The sequence below is a fragment of the Mandrillus leucophaeus genome, unplaced genomic scaffold (genome assembly GCF_000951045.1).
Source record: "Mandrillus leucophaeus isolate KB7577 unplaced genomic scaffold, Mleu.le_1.0 Scaffold434, whole genome shotgun sequence".
Classification (NCBI taxonomy): Eukaryota; Metazoa; Chordata; class Mammalia; order Primates; family Cercopithecidae; genus Mandrillus; species Mandrillus leucophaeus.
The window spans coordinates 983265-1002379 of record NW_012104632.1 but is presented as its reverse complement, the minus strand read 5'-3'; the positions used below and the strand labels follow the sequence as shown (position 1 = coordinate 1002379).

At 43.8% G+C, this 19115-nt stretch overlaps 1 protein-coding gene across 1 annotated transcript in view; it reads left to right on the top strand.

Moving 5' to 3' along the window:
• The first annotated feature begins 3731 nt into the window (after positions 1–3731).
• Positions 3732–19115, top strand: part of CLYBL (citrate lyase beta like) — a 151295-nt gene continuing 135911 nt past the window's right edge. Inside the window, exons 1-2 of the mRNA XM_011993810.1 lie at positions 3732–3815; positions 6094–6257. Coding sequence (XP_011849200.1) covers positions 3732–3815; positions 6094–6257 — 248 coding nt within the window. The remainder of the gene's footprint in view (positions 3816–6093; positions 6258–19115) is intronic.

Below are 19115 nucleotides of genomic sequence, written 5' to 3'. Positions count from 1 at the left end.
AGTTAGGACCACAGGCGGGCACCACTGCACCCAGCTAATTTTTAAATTTTTTTGTAGAGATGGGGTCTTTGCTGTATTACTCAGGCTGGTCTCAAACTCCTGGACTCAAGTAATCCTCCCACTTCAGCCTTCCAAAGTGCTGGGATTATAGGTGTGAGCCACCACACCCAGGCTTTTTTTTTTTCTTTTCTCTCTTTAAAGAGTGAAGTTTCTCTGGTTAATATAAATGTGAGTTAATAGGCTCTGGCTTGTGCAATGCCCTGAGAAAACTGATATTAATTGTACAATTGTGAAATGTGGTATAATATTGTCAATAGCTGCCTGTTTAAAAATTTTAAATTACAGATTAAAATAAACCTGTGTTTCCATATATAAAACAGGCAGCAATAATAGTACCTACTTCAAAGGACTGACTAAAGGATTAAGTGAGATAATGTAAATAAGGGATTTAATAAATGTTAAAAAGAAAAAAATCTACCATTGAGATATAGGTTTGTTTGTACAAGACTTGGTGCCTTTTATCTTAACATACTATATCTTAGACAGACACAGTATGCCTGGTACATTGTAGATCCCTAAATCATGCTTCTCATCAATTTCAGTTAATATAAAATATAGTCCTATATCTCTTTTCAACACAATTCTGATTTTAAAGAAAAGATCTTCTTTTTTTTTTTTTTTTTGAGACGGAGTCTTGCTCTGTCGCCCAGGCTGGAGTGCAGTGGCCGGATCTCAGCTCACTGCAAGCTCTGCCTCCCCGGTTCACGCCATTCTCCTGCCTCAGCCTCCCGAGTAGCTGGGACTACAGAGTAGCTGGGACTACAGGCGCCCGCCACCTCGCCCAGCTAGTTCTTTGTATTTTTTAGTAGAGACGGGGTTTCACCGTGTTAGCCAGGATGGTCTCGATCTCCTGACCTCGTGATCCACCCGTCTCGGCCTCCCAAAGTGCTGGGATTACAGGCTTGAGCCACCGCGCCCAGCCAGGAAGGATCTTAAAGGAAGACTATTGTCTGTTTGAAACAGCATTACTACATCCTATACATTTCTTTTTCTTTTTCTTTTTTTTGAGATGGAATCTCACTCTGTCATCCAGGCTGGAGTACAGTAGCGTGATCTCGGCTCACTGCAACCTCTGCCTCCTGAGTTCAAGCGATTCTCCTGCCTCAGCCTCCTGAGCAGCTGGGACTGTAGGCACCCACCACCATGCCCAGCTAATTTTTGTATTTTTAGTAGAGATGGGGTTTCGCCACGTTGGCCAGGGTGGTCTCAAACTCCTGACCTCAGGTGATCTGCCCGCCTCAGCCTCCCAAAGTGCAGGGATTACAGATATGAGCCACCGTACCCTGCTATCCTATACATTTCTAAGATAAATTTTTAAAGCATAAGTAACTCTCATTGGAGAGCAAAAGAGGAGGTTTTTTTGGTTCAGAAAATTTTAGGATGATGGGGGTCATTGTTTTGCTAACCATCTGTGACAGACTACAGCATTGGAAAGGAACACTGTCTTGGTATTTTGAATAGCTAATATTTATGCCTGGGAATCCTCTACCTTCATGAAATCGACAGATGAGACTTAGAAATATGCATGACATTTTCAAGGAAAAAAAAATCTGTAGTGCTACTCGAGGAGATGAAATTTATGGTCCTGCCTGTTTTCCTCACTCTGTGGCTCCCATAATGCATCTTTGACTCTGGAGTTTGTCCTTCTCCCTCCAAGGCCGGATTTCATTGTCTTTCCTCCGAGAACCCTCTCCACTGCCCTCTTAGGCTGAATGAGCCTCTCCCCACCAAGCTTCAGGCCACTGGTTTCTACCCAGTGTTCACATTTTTTGTCTGTTGCCTTCGCTGGACCTCAGCTTCCCCCAAGGCTGAATTCTGTCCTCATTTTCATATTCCCAGACCCTGGCTTAGGTGCCCAGTATCTATTTGTTGAATCAATGAAATACTGACTAAAAATTGTCTAATGCCAAAATAAAATGAAAGCCAAAAAAAAGCCCTTTAGATTAGATTTTTGTCTCTTTTTTAGATATAGACTAATATACATAGATAATCATAACATTATTTTAGTGCTGATTAAAAATTCACAGATAAGCCCAAATGTATATATAACTTGTCTGAGGGTTAAGTTCTGAGGAATATGGAGGGCATCAGAGAGTTGATACAAATCCATCTTTATTTTCTGCAGGGCCAGCTCCCCGGTCCCCCTGCAAGTGTGTTTCCTAGATGTGGCAAAATACCTGCCACAGTGTTCCAGGCCCAAGTGTCTAGCTCATGGCGGTCAGAGGGGAAGGGGCAAGTGTCTTCTCAGTCATAGTCGCCGTTATCAGTTGGGCTTCCTGTGCACGAGGTGCTTCATCAAGGGTGTTTTGTTTTGTTTTGTTTTGTTGAGATGGAATCTCGCTCTGTCGCCCAGGCTGGAGTGCAGTAGCCGGATCTCAGCTCACTGCAAGCTCCGCCTCCCGGGTTCACGCCATTCTCCTGCCTCAGCCTCCCGAGTAGCTGGGACTAAGGCGCCCGCCACAACACCCGGCTAGTTTTTGTATTTTTTAGTAGAGACCGGGTTTCACCGTGTTAGCCAGGATGGTCTCGATCTCCTGACCTCGTGATCCGCCTGTCTCGGCCTCCCAAAGTGCTGGGATTACAGGCTTGAGCCACCAAGCCCGGTCTCATCAAGGGTTTTACGTGTATCTTTTCATTGACTTCTCACAACAATCCTATTATTATATCCAACGGCTAATATGAATCTGGGATTTAAAGAGGTTAAGTAACATGCTTAGGGTGTCACCAGCTCCAGGTGTGCCGGGTTCCAAAGCCCGTGCTCTTCACTATTAGGCTTTCCTTACCTCTCACCTCCTTTCCAGGGAAGTGGCAAGATTTTTGGAGCCGGCGAATCCAGGGACTCATGACCTGTTGTTTCTCCTTGAAGCACAGACCAGAGGAGTCATGTGCGCAAGAGTGTTATTAATCACTATGCTTTCCCCTCCTGAGCTCAAGAAAAACAGAACTGTCAAGAGTTAGGAATTGTGTCCTGGTCACCAGGTTCCTTGTTTGTCCCATGACCTAGAGTGGGGTCATCCCAACACAGATGTGCTAGGCTGTAAGCTGAAGGTGACAAGGGAGGCAAACTGCACCAAAGTGAAGTCCTCCAACTTTTAGAAGAGGCTAGCTACTGTGCACGTCAATTTTTTCTAACCTTATTTTGGTGGCTTATATGCAATTACATGCGAGTTACATTTATTGAGTACCACGTGCGGGAAGTCCTAGGCAATGAGAAATGAGCTTCATGGTAATTGAGAATGAAGTTAAGGAAGAAAATTTTATTGTTAATCTAGGGCTTAATTGCCTCCGGGACATTTTAAATAAATGCCATGCAGTACTTAAGGAGCGATGTTCTGTAAGTGAGATGCAAAAATTCTTTAATTAAACCATGGTGGGTATTCCCTGATTGAAATATCTGCCTTTATCTTAATATTTAAACCTTTGTGATTCATGTAACAACTTAATTAGGGATGGAGTAAATTAAAGGCTTCTTAAAAGAACAAATCAGTTGTATAAAATTGATTAAAAGTATTTCTGGGATAGGCTTCTGTGTATTTGTATTGATCAGAACATATCTTTGGTTCATTTTATGTTTAGCTGTCTTCTCGAGTAAGCTGTGTTTCAGCCTGTAGGGGACAGATGGTGGCTATGGCATTGTATAGGGCAGACAGTTATTAGAATTTGTCTGAGAAATGGATCAAATGGAAGGGTTTTTGGCCACTGACAAAGGAGACATTTCCCCAGATGATGACTTGGATGGTCCTGCAATTAACCAGGTAGGAGGCTGCCAAGTCAGTCCGTTGGTCAGTCAGTCAACACACCTGAGTGCAGCCACGGAAAAGGCCTTGTACTCAGTGCTGATAAGCTTGTGTCAGTGTCAAACTAAACAGACCCAGAGATTCAAGGGGACTTGAATCTGCTTGTACATGGTAAAAAACAAAACGGAAACCCCGAAAACTTAGGTATTCAAAAGTTTAGACTTTACTGGATCACTCAGTTTATGAGTGGCAGAGATGCCTGGTGTGGAGCTCGATAAATTCTTGTGAAAAGAAGGAAGGAAATGAGAGTGGGGGCAGTCACCTGGAAGGAGGGAGGGGGACAAGTCTTGCGTCTGTCACTGTACTACACAGCGTTCCCTGACTAGTTGGACACTCAGCTGTGACTCTCGTGCTATTAACAGACATTGTCATGAGGATTCAAAAAGTGCAGGGAATACACATCAGCGGCATTTAAAAAATTCAGGGTTGGTGTGTTTTGCCAGGCTAACATTGTGATTTCATTTAATTCTTAAAAAGAGTAAAATTGCTCTTAGAAGTTACCAAAATTTTAAAACACAGGATCACGTCTCTTTTTAAAAATTTATTTAGGTCAAATAAGCAGCCAATAACAAGCTGAAATAGTCCTCCAATAATGGTGTTTTATAAATGGGTTTATATGGAAATTTTTATCTCCTAATTTCAATGTTCATAATGTGAAACAGTCAAGCCCTTTAAAAGGGGTTGCATTTTCAAATAAACACACTTAGACACACCGTGTGAACTTAGTACTTGAGGAAAGGAAATGAGGGAAGGAAAGGAAAGTATTTTAGGTCATATTTTCGTGAGGACTCTGTGGTATTCAGCACGTGTTGGCAGACCCTGGCCAGGCTCAGAAACGATGGGTCGGGTTCTGCCTACTGTTTTAAGACCACACTGGCCAGGGTGGCCCCCAAGGTGCCTTTCTGCCTCCAGAATCCCTGTTATGGGCCCATGGAAAGCCTGTGGACGCCCACCAACTGCTGACGGGTCCCTGTGATGGTTTAGATCTGAAATCATACTCGGTTCTTTGGCCGTGTTCTGGAAGCCTCGAATTGTTATGTCACTGTGTGTATGGAAATCTCTTTAGGATTCTACGTGATAATTCAGAGCAATTCATTCCATTCTAATTTTCATGCCCTTGAAGAACTGTGCTTGTGGCCGGGCGTGGCGGCTCACGCCGGTAATCCCAGCACTTTAGGAGGCCAAGGTGGGTGGATCACCTAAGGTCAGGAGTTCCAAGACGAGCCAAACCAACATGGTGAAACCCCATCTCTATTAAAAATACAAAATTAGCTGAGCATGGTGGTGCACGCCTGTCATCCCAGCGACTTGGGAGGCTGAGGCAGGAGAATTGCTTGAACCCAGGGGGCAGAGGTTGCAGTGAGCCAAGATCGTACCATTGCCCTCTGGCCTGGGCAACAAAAGCGAAACTCCGTCTTGAGAAAAAAACAAAACAAAACAAAACAAAAAACTGTATTTGTAAAAACCTGAACAAAGACCATCATATCTGCACAAAGTCGGTGAAGAAAGGAAAATGAGCCATGTGTACTCCAGAGCAACTAGCTGCTTCCCAATAGCCATAAATACGTCTTGTTTCTTCATTTCCAAATAATTCAAACTTAAAGAAATTTGTACGTGCCCAGGAAAGCTCTATCTTCGCATTCTCTACCATTAGTTTTTTCTATGATTCTTTAGTGTTGTAGGAGATATTTATGAAATCATTTCCTCTGACTCTAGTGAATCTGCCTTTGAGAGCTCAATGATAAATACACAATCAGCATGTGTGCTAAAAGGCTCGAGAGTCTCATGACAAATGCTGTCCTGTGCCTTGCAGAGCAATGATGCCTGTAAGCATCTTTCCTTGTGCGCCCACTCACTCGCTGGCTTGGATACAGCGAGTCTCAAGACATCGTAAGAAAATTGCCATCTGAGCATCACGCTGCAGGATCTGGTGTTGGATATTTTTGTGGCTACGTGGATTCTTACTCATTTCCCCTCTCCGTCTGTCTTGTATTTTCTCTGTGCCAGTCTTGCCTTAGTTCATATGCATTCAGGAGAAGGTATCATTAGCAACTTGATGCCCATATTATGACTTAACGAGCTGGAAAGTCGACACGTATAGATTCTGCATCTCTCAAACTGAGATTTTTGATTCGTAGACAGGTCGCCCGTAGACTCTTCCCGGAGGCTTTGGCTGCTTGGGACACAGATTGTAATCACAGTAATTAGCACTGAATTTTCAAGTCCTGCTCTCCAGCTTGACCTGGCAGCATTTAACGGTGTGCACACAGCTGGATCAATGGCAGGAATTGAAGGACCCAGTTGTGGGGCTGCTCCTGGCAGCCTGCAATGGGCACCGTCCCTGGAGAATTCCAGGAAAGCATCAGGGACAAGGGATGGTGCAGGGACCTGGGTGCGAAAGTAAAGAAATGTGGTATTTATAAAGCACGTGTTGACGGGAATCCTGTTCAAAATTGTTACTGGAGACAAATTGAAGTACAAACTTCTGCCTGAAATTCATTATCAATAAATTCATTTTTCTCCTTCTTGCTTAGTTAAGTTTTGGATATTCCTAAAATGTCCTTTGTCAAAGTTTACACTTCCTTTCCCTAAAAGAAGTACTTACAGATAGGAATCTTAAAGCTAGTGGGAAAAAACTGTAGGACACAAAACATATACTTCAGTGGCACAAATGGGGCAAAGAAGCACCGATGCTGTTATGAAATAAATTCTCTAGGAAGTTTGGTGGTGTTGGAGAGACAGGAACTCAAGCTCAGATAAGCCAGAAGGCTCTCCTCTGTCACCCACTTCTTCATATTCCCAGGGAGTGTGTCACCTTAGCAGGCCACTAGAAGGAAAGAGTGACAAGAACATGGCAGTTCGGCATGGCAGACCCTAACCTCCATCCATCGAGGGCTAGTGATTTTGTGGGGATACTTGAAGGCTGACTGCTGAATAATAGGTTTAAACTTTCAGGAAATACCTCTCAACACAAAACCATTGGAGCATATGTAGCCTGTCTTTTTTTGACGGGGAGAGAAGGAAGTCCTGCTTTGCCACCTGGACTGGAGTGCAGTGACATGATCTCGGCTCACTGCAACCTCCGCCTCCCGGGTTCAAGTATTTGTAGTAGAGACAGGGTTTTGCCACGTTGCTCAGACTGGTCTCGAACTCCTGACCTCAGGTGATCCACCTGTTTCGGCCTCCCAAAGTGCTGAGATTATAGGCATGAGCCACCGTGCCAGGCCCAGCGTATGTAGTATCTCTAACCCTATGATCAATCTAGTTGAAAAAGCATGGTAGGCAGAGTTTTACAATGAGAGGTTTTTTTTAAAGTTTAGTTTTCTTAGAGACAGAAACATAATTGTTCCATTCTACCGTTTTGCATCTGTAGCTCATATGAGGTTGTACGTTTGCCTTTGTCACTTGTCAGCATTTGCACTGACTTAAGTTGCTAGAGTATTTATGTGGAAAATGAGGGCAATTCTGTGTGTAAATATCTCACTTGACAATCATTGTATGATTTGAATGTTCACTTGGAATGGGACCCTGACATGTTCACACGTACTAGTTTTCAGCTGCAGTTACATTTGCCACTAATTTGTACCTTGGAACGTGTTTATCGAAGCTGCTGTGGGGCACTCGGTTCTGGGAGCCCTTTCACTCATCATCTGCTTCCAGATCGCACCTTGCACTGGGAGAAACCTGGTGTCTTTCTGGAAAATTCCTTACCATTTCACAGCTTACCCAGTCATGCGTTTAGCACTTTTTGCTGAAATTCTTTTGTAAATAAGCAGGAAGCCTTCTTTACTATTTTCATTATAAAACGGGAAATGAGGATAAAAGTTACACATATTGTTATTTTAACATCTAGTCTTGTATTTGTTGAAGAGTTACACTTTTACTTAAAAACAAAACCAGAGAATTATGCCTGTTGCCAACCTCTGTCAATGATGGCTCTTCATTCTTTTAAAGTTTACAGCAGAAAACATTGTGTTAAGCTCTTCTTGGCTTTAAAAGCCAAATTAGACACCCAAAAGTCTTAGCACTTTAAAATCTTTTAAAAGATGATTTAAGTAAATCGCTTTAGAAATCTATGCCCAACTTCTAAAAAGCACTTTTCACATCTTGCCTTTACAAGTAACTGTGGAATTAGACACACCGTAAATTTACTCTATTTTCTTAATAAGTTTGAATTTTCAGAAAGCTTTTATTTTTATATTATAGAGCCAACACGGCTGTTGGATGTTGAAGAGACCCAGCCAATATTATTACACATTTCTTTCTTAAGTGCAGAACTTGGATTGGGACAGGGACTGTTTGATTTGGAAAACATCATCTGTTTTCCTTCTCCTCCTCCTTTCCTTCTGTGTTTATTTCATTTGGTGGCTGCAAGTTGCAGGTTTTTTCCACTTCGCACTTTTGCTAGCCCTCTTCTTTTCTTCTCCTTTACAATTTGCACTAGAAGAAGGTAGTGGGCTTTTTGTTTGGGTTCGGTTTTTTTCTTTTTCTTTCTTTCTTTTTTTTTTTTTTCCTTTGCATCTTCCTTCCTTTCCACGGAGAGATTGTTGCTGACCAAATTTAAAACACTACAGTGTTTAGGATCCCTGCAGGGCCATTTTAAGTATTTGGAGCCATAAAGGGCCCCAAGCAATAACTACCTGAATTGCTTTTAATTACACAATATAGCTGCATCATTTTACTTCAGATTCTTTTTGATTGATGCTGCAAGGCAATTGTAACCGCGGATGATGGGATTAAGTGCCTCTTGAAGTGACTTTAGCTTCTTGTGGGAACAAAGGGAAAGAGGAGAACACTTAGTCCCTTTTTTGCCTGAGCTGCCTTTTTCTTCACTTGCGTATAAAGAAGTACAATTAACAAACATTATCCCCAGAGGTAAATTGAAATGTACATGCAGACAAGAACCGCTCTTGACTGCAATTAGACATATATGATCCAAGGTATTCTGGCCATTCATTAGCGCTAATTGTTTGAGAAACAAGCCCAGAACAAATGATTAAAATGTAGGCGCCATAACTGGGATTATTAGCACGTGTGATAAAATGTACTCTGTGGCTGTACCGAGGAAACGCTTTGGAAAGCAGCTGTGATTTGAAGAATGGTTGGTTCGGCTCTGTGGTGAGCTCTTGGTGTTTGCTCAAGACCTGGTGGTGTTTATAACAAACAACTTATATCTTTCTTTCGTAATTAGTGGGAGTTACAATGCAAATGTTGGTATTTTGTAATTTAATATCCTATTGCTTTCCCGTGCCTTTGGGTTGTTCCTGCAGTCTAGCGGTATTGCGGGGACTCGGGATAACCTGAATTCTTAGGTTTTGCTTGTACACTCCACTTTCTGTAAAATGTTAGAGGCCAGGAAGAACCACTTGAGTGTGCGCTCTTATTTGACTTTTGAATAGTCACTCATCACACCTACACTGTAGTGACAGGGAAAGGTTCTGAGAGATCCTCTGACATTTGGAACTTCCCTTACAGTACAGAGATCTGGCAGGGCTGACCTAGTCAGACATAAACCAGCTGGGAGCTGGTTGGCCCATCTAAGCGGCCAGCAGTCTGCAGGGTTCTTATGACTGAAGGGACTGGTTTTGGGATGTGCCAGCTCCAGACCTAAAGTCGCTAAGCCCTCTAGGACCTGTACAAGTGGAGAACGCCTAATCCAAGTTAAGTGGCCAAAGGAGTAAGCACCAATTCAGAGAGATAGGTGGCGATTAAATACCCTATGGAAATGTATTTAGGAGCTGGGGCCTAGCACTCAGTGAGACAGATGGGAGATACCCAGGGCAAGGGAAAGAGAACATATGAGATGAAAGAGGACCAAAGGAGCAATCGAGGGCTCAATGGGGAGTGTGCCGAGCAGGCAGAAGCTGCATCCCACGTAGTAGGTCTGTCTACTACTGGATGCTTCAGGGCTCCCTATTTGGAGCTCAGTGCTTGTCTGCCCTCCACTTGCAGTGCTGCATCTGGAGTCACAGGCAGGACCATTTGGAGATTGTCCATTTGGTGCCATGAAAACCTGCAGCTACCTTTCAATCTCAAGTGGTCTGTGCTTGTCACCCAACATACTTCCCAGCCACCTATCCCTTAGCATGTCATTAGCACATTCCAAGGGAAGACAAATATCAGGGTTAGAGAGGATGTAAGATTAAATTTGCTTTTAAAGTCAGCTACCAAATTCAAAAGACAAACACAAAAGATTTTCTGGTTCTCTCAGTCTCTGACTGACCTATTCTGTCTTTCTTGCCACTGTCACAGAAAATGGAATTAAGTCACAAATAAACCATAACATAGATTATTATAGACATACAGCTTGTAAAAGATTCACCTCTGAATTTTTAGTTTTATTCTCTTTGTATTTATGATAAGTGTTACTGTCTGAATTTGACCACTTAGTTCCACTGCAAACTAAGTAACTGTGTATATTCAGAGTGGGTTTGGCAGGGAGCTGAAAATAAAGGGGAAAGAAACTGTTTTGCACTTTAAACTGGTGCATTGCTGTGTGGTACTGAATTAAGAAAAAAATAATAAACTCCCTTAAAATTAGAGGAAGTTCTAGGAAGTCTTGCCTTAAATAGACATTTGAAGGAATTAGTGCTTATAGCACATTAAACATACTTCAAAAAAAAAAAAAACCCCATCTATGTTAGAAAAGCCTTCATGATCATATCCATATGTTTAGTTTTAATTTTCATCACACTTAGCTCTGAATAATTAAGAAGGAAAAAACAATCTTAATCTTATTGTGGGTCCCATACAATCAAAGCCACATACACGTGATTGGTGATCACAGCTTGTATTCACAGCTTTCGTGTGTGTGGTATGGGTCTGGCAATTAGACTCAGACTGTGTTTTTTTTCTAAAAATTATTCAGTGCTAGAGAGTGATCAATATTAAACTCTTCCAAAAATCTACAAATCAGAATAATCAAGGGACTGTGGTTAAATAGAAAAAAAAAATGGCAAAATTCTAAGCTATGTAACATTTTGGCCTCGTTTCATTGAGATTGACACTTGAAAGGAATTTTTGAGAGAATCTAGGAAGAAAACGGAGATTCCATTAACCCGGGTCATTTTCATGACAGTTACCAAAAAAAAAAGAAAAAAAAAAAAATTCAGATGTGGGAAGAACTATTTTCTCAAAATTGCAGAGCCATTTTCTAGAAGAAAAAAACATACTCTTCCATGATGACTTTCATATCAAAGTACCCAGTCATGGAGGAGATGCATTAATTTGACACATTTAGCAGCCTTTGAGCTTTTGAAAAACTCTGTAAAAGAATCCATGGTTACATCTGTCAGGTTGACAGTCTTCTTTTGTGACCTTTAAAAAAAAGTTAAGGAGAAACCGATCTTTTTCGTTCACATTTACTCAGTTACCTCTCACTGAACAAGCCGGGAAATAGTCATTTCAGCTTTAAATACTATTTTTTGACATAGAATCACCAGTACTAATGGAATCTCTAAATGGAAGAGTTTAGTGGGTATTTCTGGTGGTCTCATGGTAATGATATGTCCTGTGCTCTTCACTGGCTGTTTCAATACATTAGTTACTAAATATTGTCTTTTCTGCACCTGTTTTTAGAATCAGATCTCCTTAGGAAGATCAACAGTGGGCATTCTAACTACAGGCCTCTGCTTTGAATGTTTCCACGTTGGCCAGTGAGGGAACAAGTTTCCTCTTTGTTCCTTATACACAGAGTTCCAGGATCCAAAATTATTAATGATCTCGACAGAGGCAAAGAGAACTCAGGCTGGCATGTCCTTTCTGTTGTAATTACAGTTTACCAAATCCTCCCATGTCATGCACTTGACAGGTGCTATACCTCATAGTTCCCGATGCTGGGATTACACTTGGAAATCCATCTATCAAATCTCTTTGGGTAGAGTCCTGAGCAGTCATTCTTGGACCAAGTTCTCAGCGACATTAACAGTTAACTATTAATGAACAACATCCTTTGACTCCTTTGTGTTTCCAGGAGCCCCTGCTAGAAGCAGCCCAGAAACAGAAGAGATGCTAATCGCATTGTGTGCCTGAACGTGTTCAGTGAAGGAGCGCAGGTTTCCCTCTTGACCTCGGAGTCATGGCAGGAAAAAAAATCCCTCCAGTTTTCCATCAGATAAAACCTCTGCTCCTCCTTCTCTCACCGAAAGTAGAGCCAGAAAGTGGGATTAAGGCAAATACCCACTAACAGGCACATGTGCCATTGTCATTCTCTCTTCAACACAAAACAAGGAGCTTTGCAGAAAAACAAAAAGCTCCTCTCCTCTCACCCCTGCCCCGCCCCCATGCTCCCTTTCTTTCCCTCCTCCCCTCCTCCTTCGTTCCTACCCTCCCACTTTCTTATCTACCCCGGCTTTCCCTCAGCTGCCCCCCTTCTCCTTTTTCTGGTTTTCTCTCTCACCTGCTCTCAAATGCCCCCTCCCCCACCTTCCTCTTCCTCCTCGCCTCCTGCTGCTCTGATTTAGGCCAATTCTTTCCTCATCCTTATCCTCCTTTCAGAAAAGCGTCAGTATTTACCCTCAAAGGAGCTACCAGGTGCCCACGTGCTGTGAGGTAGAGCCACTCTGGGAGCTGCCACGGCCACATTTATAGAAAGATGAACCTGCACGGGAGACACACAGGGCTCTCTGTTTTCATGGAAAACTCGCCCTCTTATTTGGGATTCACGAGTGGTCACTACAGTGGTATGGGACTTTCCTGTTCCTGGGATTTCCGTGACATAAGCCATGCACCTGCCTGGACAACTAGGGCTCTGTGGCCTCACCAGGCGGATTGAGTGAGTGCCAACGAGGTGCTAACAGACAGTAGCTTCTGGTCCGCGTTTGTACAGCCTACCTTAGGAGGCCTTCCGTAGTGAGGGCCAGCGTGTGGTGGACTCAGTATTTGTTGAATGCGTGTTTTATCCTGAATCTGATCAATACATTTTTGTTTCTGAAATGATAGCATGGATGTGATAAAGCCAATAGATTGCATAATTTTATTTTTTTAATTGTGGTAAAATATACATAACGTAAAATATTAACCATTTTCAAGCATACAGTGCAGTGGCATTAAATAGTACATTCTGATTATTGTGCAACCATCACCACCACCCATCTCCAGAACTTTTTCATCTTCCCAAACTGAAACTCTACCCATTAGACAAAAACTCCAGTTCTCGGCTGGGCACAGTGGCTCACACCTGTAATCCCAGCACTTTGGGAGGCCGAGGTGGTCAGATCACTTGAAGTCGGAAGTTTGAGACCAGCCTGGCCAACATGGCAAAACCCCAACTCTACTAAAAATACAAAAATTAGCCAGGCATGGTGGCAGGACCCTGTAGTCCCAGCTACTTGGAAGGCTGAGGTGGGAGAATCTCTTGAACCTGAGAGGCAGAGGTTGCAGTGAGCCAAGATTGCGCCACTGCACTCCAGCCTGGGTGACAGAGCAAGACTCTGTCTCAAAAACAAAACAAAACAAAACAAAACAAAAAAAAACTCCAATTCTCCCCTGACAACCATCACTCTAGTTTCGTGGGGTTTTTTTCTTTTTTTTTTTTTTTTGTGAGACAGAGTCTCACTCTGTTGCCTGGGCTGGAGTGCTGTGGCCCAATCTCGGCTCACTGTAACCTCCGCCTCCCCAGTTCAAGTCATTCTCCTGCCTCAGCCTCCTGAGTAACTGGGATTACAGGCACCTGCCACTACACCCAGCTAACTTTTTGTATTTTTAGTAGAGACGGGGTTTCACCGTGTTGGCCACGCTGATGTCGAACTCCTGACCTCATGATTCACCAGGCTCGGCCTCCCAAAGTGCTGGGAATACAGGCATGAGCCACCACGCCCAGCCTCTAGTTTCTATCTGTATGAATTTGATGACTCTAGGTACCTCATGGAAGTGAGAATTGTAGAATGTCTGTCCTATTGTGTCTGGCTTATTTCATTCAGCATAATGGGGAACTTTAATTTTGACATGGATGTTTGTTTGCTCTCTCATTCTGTGTGAAAAAAGACTTCCAGGTAGGTGCAGTGGCTCACGCCTATAATCCCAACACTTTGGGAGGCCAAGGTGTGCGGATCACCTGAGGTCAGGAGTTCGAGACCAGACTGGACAACATGGTGAAACCCCGTCTCTACTAAAAATACAAAAATTAGCCAGTGTGGTATCTGGTGCACCTGTAGTCCCAGCTACTTGAGAGGCTAAGGGATGAGAATTACTTGAACCCTGGAAGTGGAGGTTGCGCTGAGCAAAGATCACACCACCGCACTGCAGCCTGGGCGACAAAGCGAGACTCTGTCTCAAAAAAAAAAAAAAAAAAAAAAAAGAAAGAAATTTATTGATGTATTATTTTTAAATAATGCCCTCTTTTTAAAAAAAAATTCTTATGTTTAAGAACAAATAAGAACTTACCTAAATTTATTAGAAATTGTGGAGGCAAATTTCCATATGACGCATCTTTTTTTCTGGTTGTAAAACAGCTCTTCAGTGGTAAGGGGACGTGGGTACAGCTTAATTATTTTAAAAACATTTGAATGGAATGTACAATGATATAGCCACTGTGGAAAGAAATATGGCAATTCCTCAAAAAATTGAACATAGAATTCCCAGATGATTCCGCAGTCCCACTTCTGGGTATAGACTCAAGGGAACTCAAGCACGGACTCCAACACGTGTTTGTACAGCCATGTTCATAGCAGCATTATTCACATTAGCAAAGAGGTGGCAGCAACCTCAGTGTCCACTGACAGATTTATGGATAAGCGGGATGTGGCATATCCATACAATGGAATATTATTCAGCCTTAAAAGGGAAGAACATTCTGACACACACTATAACATGGTTGAAGCTTGAAGTTTTTTTTTTTTTTTTTTTGAGACGGAGTCTTACTCTGTCACCCAGGCTGTAGTGCAATGGCGTGATCTTGGCTCACTGCAAACTCTGCCTCTCGGTTTCAAGCGATTCTCCTGCCTTAGCTTCCCGAAAAGCTGGGATTATAGTCGTCCACCACCATGCCTGGCTAATGTTTGCATTTTTAGTAGAGATGGGGTTTCGCCATGTTGACCAGCCATGTTGACCAGGCTGATCTCAAACTCCTGACCTCAGGTGGTCCTCCTGCCTGAGCCTGCTAAAGTGCTGGGATTATAGGCGTGAGCCACCATGCCCAGAGAACCTTGAAGATATTATGCTGAGTGAAATAAGCCAGTCACAAAAGGACAAATACAATGTGATTCCATCTGTGTGAAGTACTTAGAGCAGTCAAATTCATAGAGATGGAAAGTCAAATGATGGTTGCCAAGGACAGGGGCAGGAGGGAATGGGGAGTTAGTGTTTAATGGGGCCAGAGATTCAGTTTTGCAAGATGAAGAGTTCTGGAGATAGATGGTGGTGGTGATTGCACAACAGTGAGAACGTACTCAATGCCACTGAACTGTACACTTGACAATGGTTCAGATCATAAATTTTGCATTATACATATTTTACCACAGTAAAAAAATAGTAGTATTTCACATGGTGGGGGTATAAAATGATAGCCTATAGATCAGCTCAAGGTAGGAAACAACGGTCTTAAAATGATTCATGGATTATTGCTTTGTTGCTGCTCAAATCAAGAAGTTATAAAACTTTCCCCAGGGTTCACAACGCCAGTCCCTTTCCACAGCTACCTTTGCTCACTACACACGTTCCAACTCACAACACACACAACATACAAATCCCTGGACATAGACAGTGCAGAGGGCCACGGATGTGAGAGCAAGCCCGGCACTCTCATATGCCTCTAGTGGGAGTATAAATTAGCACAAGCCCATTGGGAAGACAGTTTGGTGAAGCCGATGGAGAGCATTAAATGATTGCACCGATAACCTTTTTAGCCCTCTGAGGACACCGATAACCTTTTTAGCCCTACTGGAAACTTGTGGTCCTTTCTCCTTGAACATTCCGTAGCCTGCCACCCAGCCTAGCTTGGAGTCCATTCTGTCATTCATTCAGCCTGCATGTGCCAGACATGGTGCTGTGAGCTCCATGTACAGCCATGAGCCAAGGAGACCAAGTCCCTGCCCACAGCGGGCCTGTAGCACATGGGCTGTGCAGTTGCACATGGCTGATACCAGCTAGGGCTGATTTTTGCAGAAAAGGAATTTCTGGGAGGCTGGTGGACAGGCTGGAGAATAGGAGAATGGGCAGTGACCAAACCAAGCCCCTAAGAACACAGCCCAGCAGGGCATTCTGGCCAGGGTAAACCAGATTGTCTATCCTGCCCCCTCCTGCTGTCCCTGTGCTGCTATTCTCACTCCCGCCACCATGGGCACTTGCTGTGGCCACCTCCTTCCTTCACCACCAGCTCCCACCTTCTTTGTGTAACCCCTTACGGCTCAAAGGCCCCACCTGCAGCATCTCATGGGCCAAGCTTATGCCTTGTGGCCTCTCCCTAGCTTTCAAAGGATGGGGAGAAGGACCCTGGGGTCTCTGCCTCCACCCCCACCAAACCGTAAGGGTGTTCCTGTCTGGGACAGCCCAAAAGGAAAAATTCTCTGAATCCAGTGGAAGACAGATAGTGAACAAGTAAACAAAGCCAATAATTAATTCATTTCAAAAGGAGGAGACCTGTGAAGGGAAGGGCGGGGTTCTGGAGGAGAGCATCCCAGGAGGGGGCGTGGAGAAGGTCCTGCTGAGGACAGGGCATGTAGGCTGAGCCTTGAGAGATGAGAGGGTGGCAGATATGCTGAGATCTAGAAGAGCCTTCCAGAGGGGGGACCACTCGTGGGACGGTCCCGAGGTGAGCAGGAAGACGTGGTGTGTCAGGGAACTGGCAGCAGATCCCTGTGACTGAGGGTGGTACACAGAGGGGTGGATGGGCCAGGCAGCCAGGACCCTGTTGGTCTGGGTGAGACGTTTGGTTTTTATTATGAGAACACTGGGAAGCCATGGAAGGGGCTCAAATAGAGGAGCATCATGATTCGATTTGTGTTTCTTGATGTCCAGACTGGCTGTGGTGTGGAGAAGGGACTGGAGAGGGACAGAGAGGCCACAGGAACCAGTCGGGAGTGCGGGGATGGTGTCTTGGGCCAGGATGGGGAAGATACAGTGCAGAGGTGTGTGGAAAGTACAGTTAACGCCCATGCGTGTTAGCTTTCCAGTTCGTAATGCGTGTTAGCTTTCCAGTTCGTAATGCGTGTTAGCTTAGGACGTAAGTAGTCCCATCCTAAGGGCCCTGGCAGGGAGCTGAAATGCATGCAATATGTGATTGATAACTGGGTTTGATTAGTACGTTTTTAAAATTTATTGATACATTTACCTACATTTATTAAAATGACTTAGAATTTATTGTGCTGTTCAAGTTATTATGTTAGTGACCATCTCTTTTTTAACTTCGTTTTGAATTTAAAGAGTGATGTTACGACTTTCTAAAGGTCTGAACCAAGTTATTTTCTGCACTTAGTCAAGTCTGGACTTCTATTTAAATGACTCAAAAGTATTAGGACTTGGCTGGGTGTGGTGGTGGCTCATGCCTGTAATCTCAGCACTTTGGGAGGCCAAAGGGGGCGGAACACTTGAGCCCAGGAGTTTGAGACCAGCCTGGGCAACATGGAGAAACCCCATTTCTACAAAAAGTACAAAACAGCTGGGCATGGTAGCGTGTGCCTGTAGTATCAGGAACTCACTACTTGGGAGGCTGAAGTGGGAGGGTCACCTGAGCCAGGGAGGTGGAGGTTGCTGTGAGCTGTGATTGCATCACTGCACTCTAGCCTGGGCAACAGAGTGAGACTCTGTCTCAAAAAAAAAAAAAAAAAAAAAAAAAGAAAAAAGACTTCCGTCATTGGTACACTTGTAGGAACGTCCCTCACCCCTGATGTCCCGATGGTCTGAGGAGACAGTGCTCTGCAGTGAGACAGTATAACACAAACTTTACTAAACTGGACAAGAATGAAGATTCTGCTTTTTTCTTGACTCCTGCCAAGCCTGCCCTTTATCTGATGTCCAACCCTTTTCATGGGTTTCCATGACAAAAAGAGTGGCCGGGGTAGACCAGGAGGGCTGTTCCTCCCCGGTGCCCCTGCTTTGTACCAGGAACCCCACAATAGCCAGAAGGCTAGCCTAGGAGTTGCCCCCATCTTGTACCCTGGGTCCTTCCTTAGAAGCAAACCCACGGTGGACCGCAAACTGGCTTCCCGTGTGTATCTGCTTTGGGCACAAAAGACCATGTCTTCACTTCAGCACAAAACGGTGCACTTGACTGAGGTGTGATATAATTGCTTCAGGAGAGAGTTTGCCCTGAAAACATCTTCTCGGCCTTCCTGAAGCAGGCTGCACGCTTATTTGTATTGGCACCACATGCTAATCTCACGAATGGCCCTGTTCCGCCAGTGGGAGGACAAATAGCTGTTCTTTTGCTCCCGTGTCCATGGAAAGCTCCCCTTTCTCCTTGCATGGTTGCCATAGTAACCAAAAAAATAGTTCTTCAAAATAGGGACGGAATCTCTCAAGGTACTTGGGAACTTAGCAAAGTGAGAACATAAGTAGGCCTCAATGATCATAGATGCTGGTGTAAATACATAGTTATTAATAGTCAAAGCGGGTTGAAATTGGTAGGTGAATTTTGCTGTCACTTAGAGTAGGGAAAGATGGGTGAATAGGCTCTTACCTTCACTCAGTACTACAGATTCTTCTGTAACCCTTGGAATTGCCAGACGAGGTCAGAGCCACAGGCCATACAACACAGAATTTAGTTTTTCTTAGCACAGAATAGAGAAAGAGGCAGTGACAGAGCTCATTTATGCTCCTGCAACCCCCTTAGCCCCCTCAAAGGATTGGAGATACAGCGCTAAGTAGAGGAATCCATTATGAATCTGTCATACTGCTGTGGATCTGTGCACACTTTTCTTAAGAAATTTTTATTTTCAACCTTTTTCAGCCCTTAGAGTCAGTCTCTTTAAAGGAGCCTAAAGGGCCACAGCATTTTTGTGTGGTATTCTACATAGAAATTTACTGATGGCCAGGCGCGGTGGCTCACTTCTGTAATCCCAACCTTTAGACAGGCAGATCACATGAGGTCGGGAGTTCGAGACCAGCCTGGCCAAAATGGTGAGACCCTGTCTCTACCAAAAATAAAAAAAATAGCCGGGCATGGTAGCAGGTACCTGTAATCCCAGCTACTCGGGAGGCTGAGGCAGGAGAATCGCTGGAATTTGAGAGGCAGAGGTTGTGGTGAGCCAAGATTGTGCCTCTGTACTCCAGCCTGGGTGAAAGAAGGAGACTCTGCCTCAAAAAAAAAAAAAAAAAAAAAAA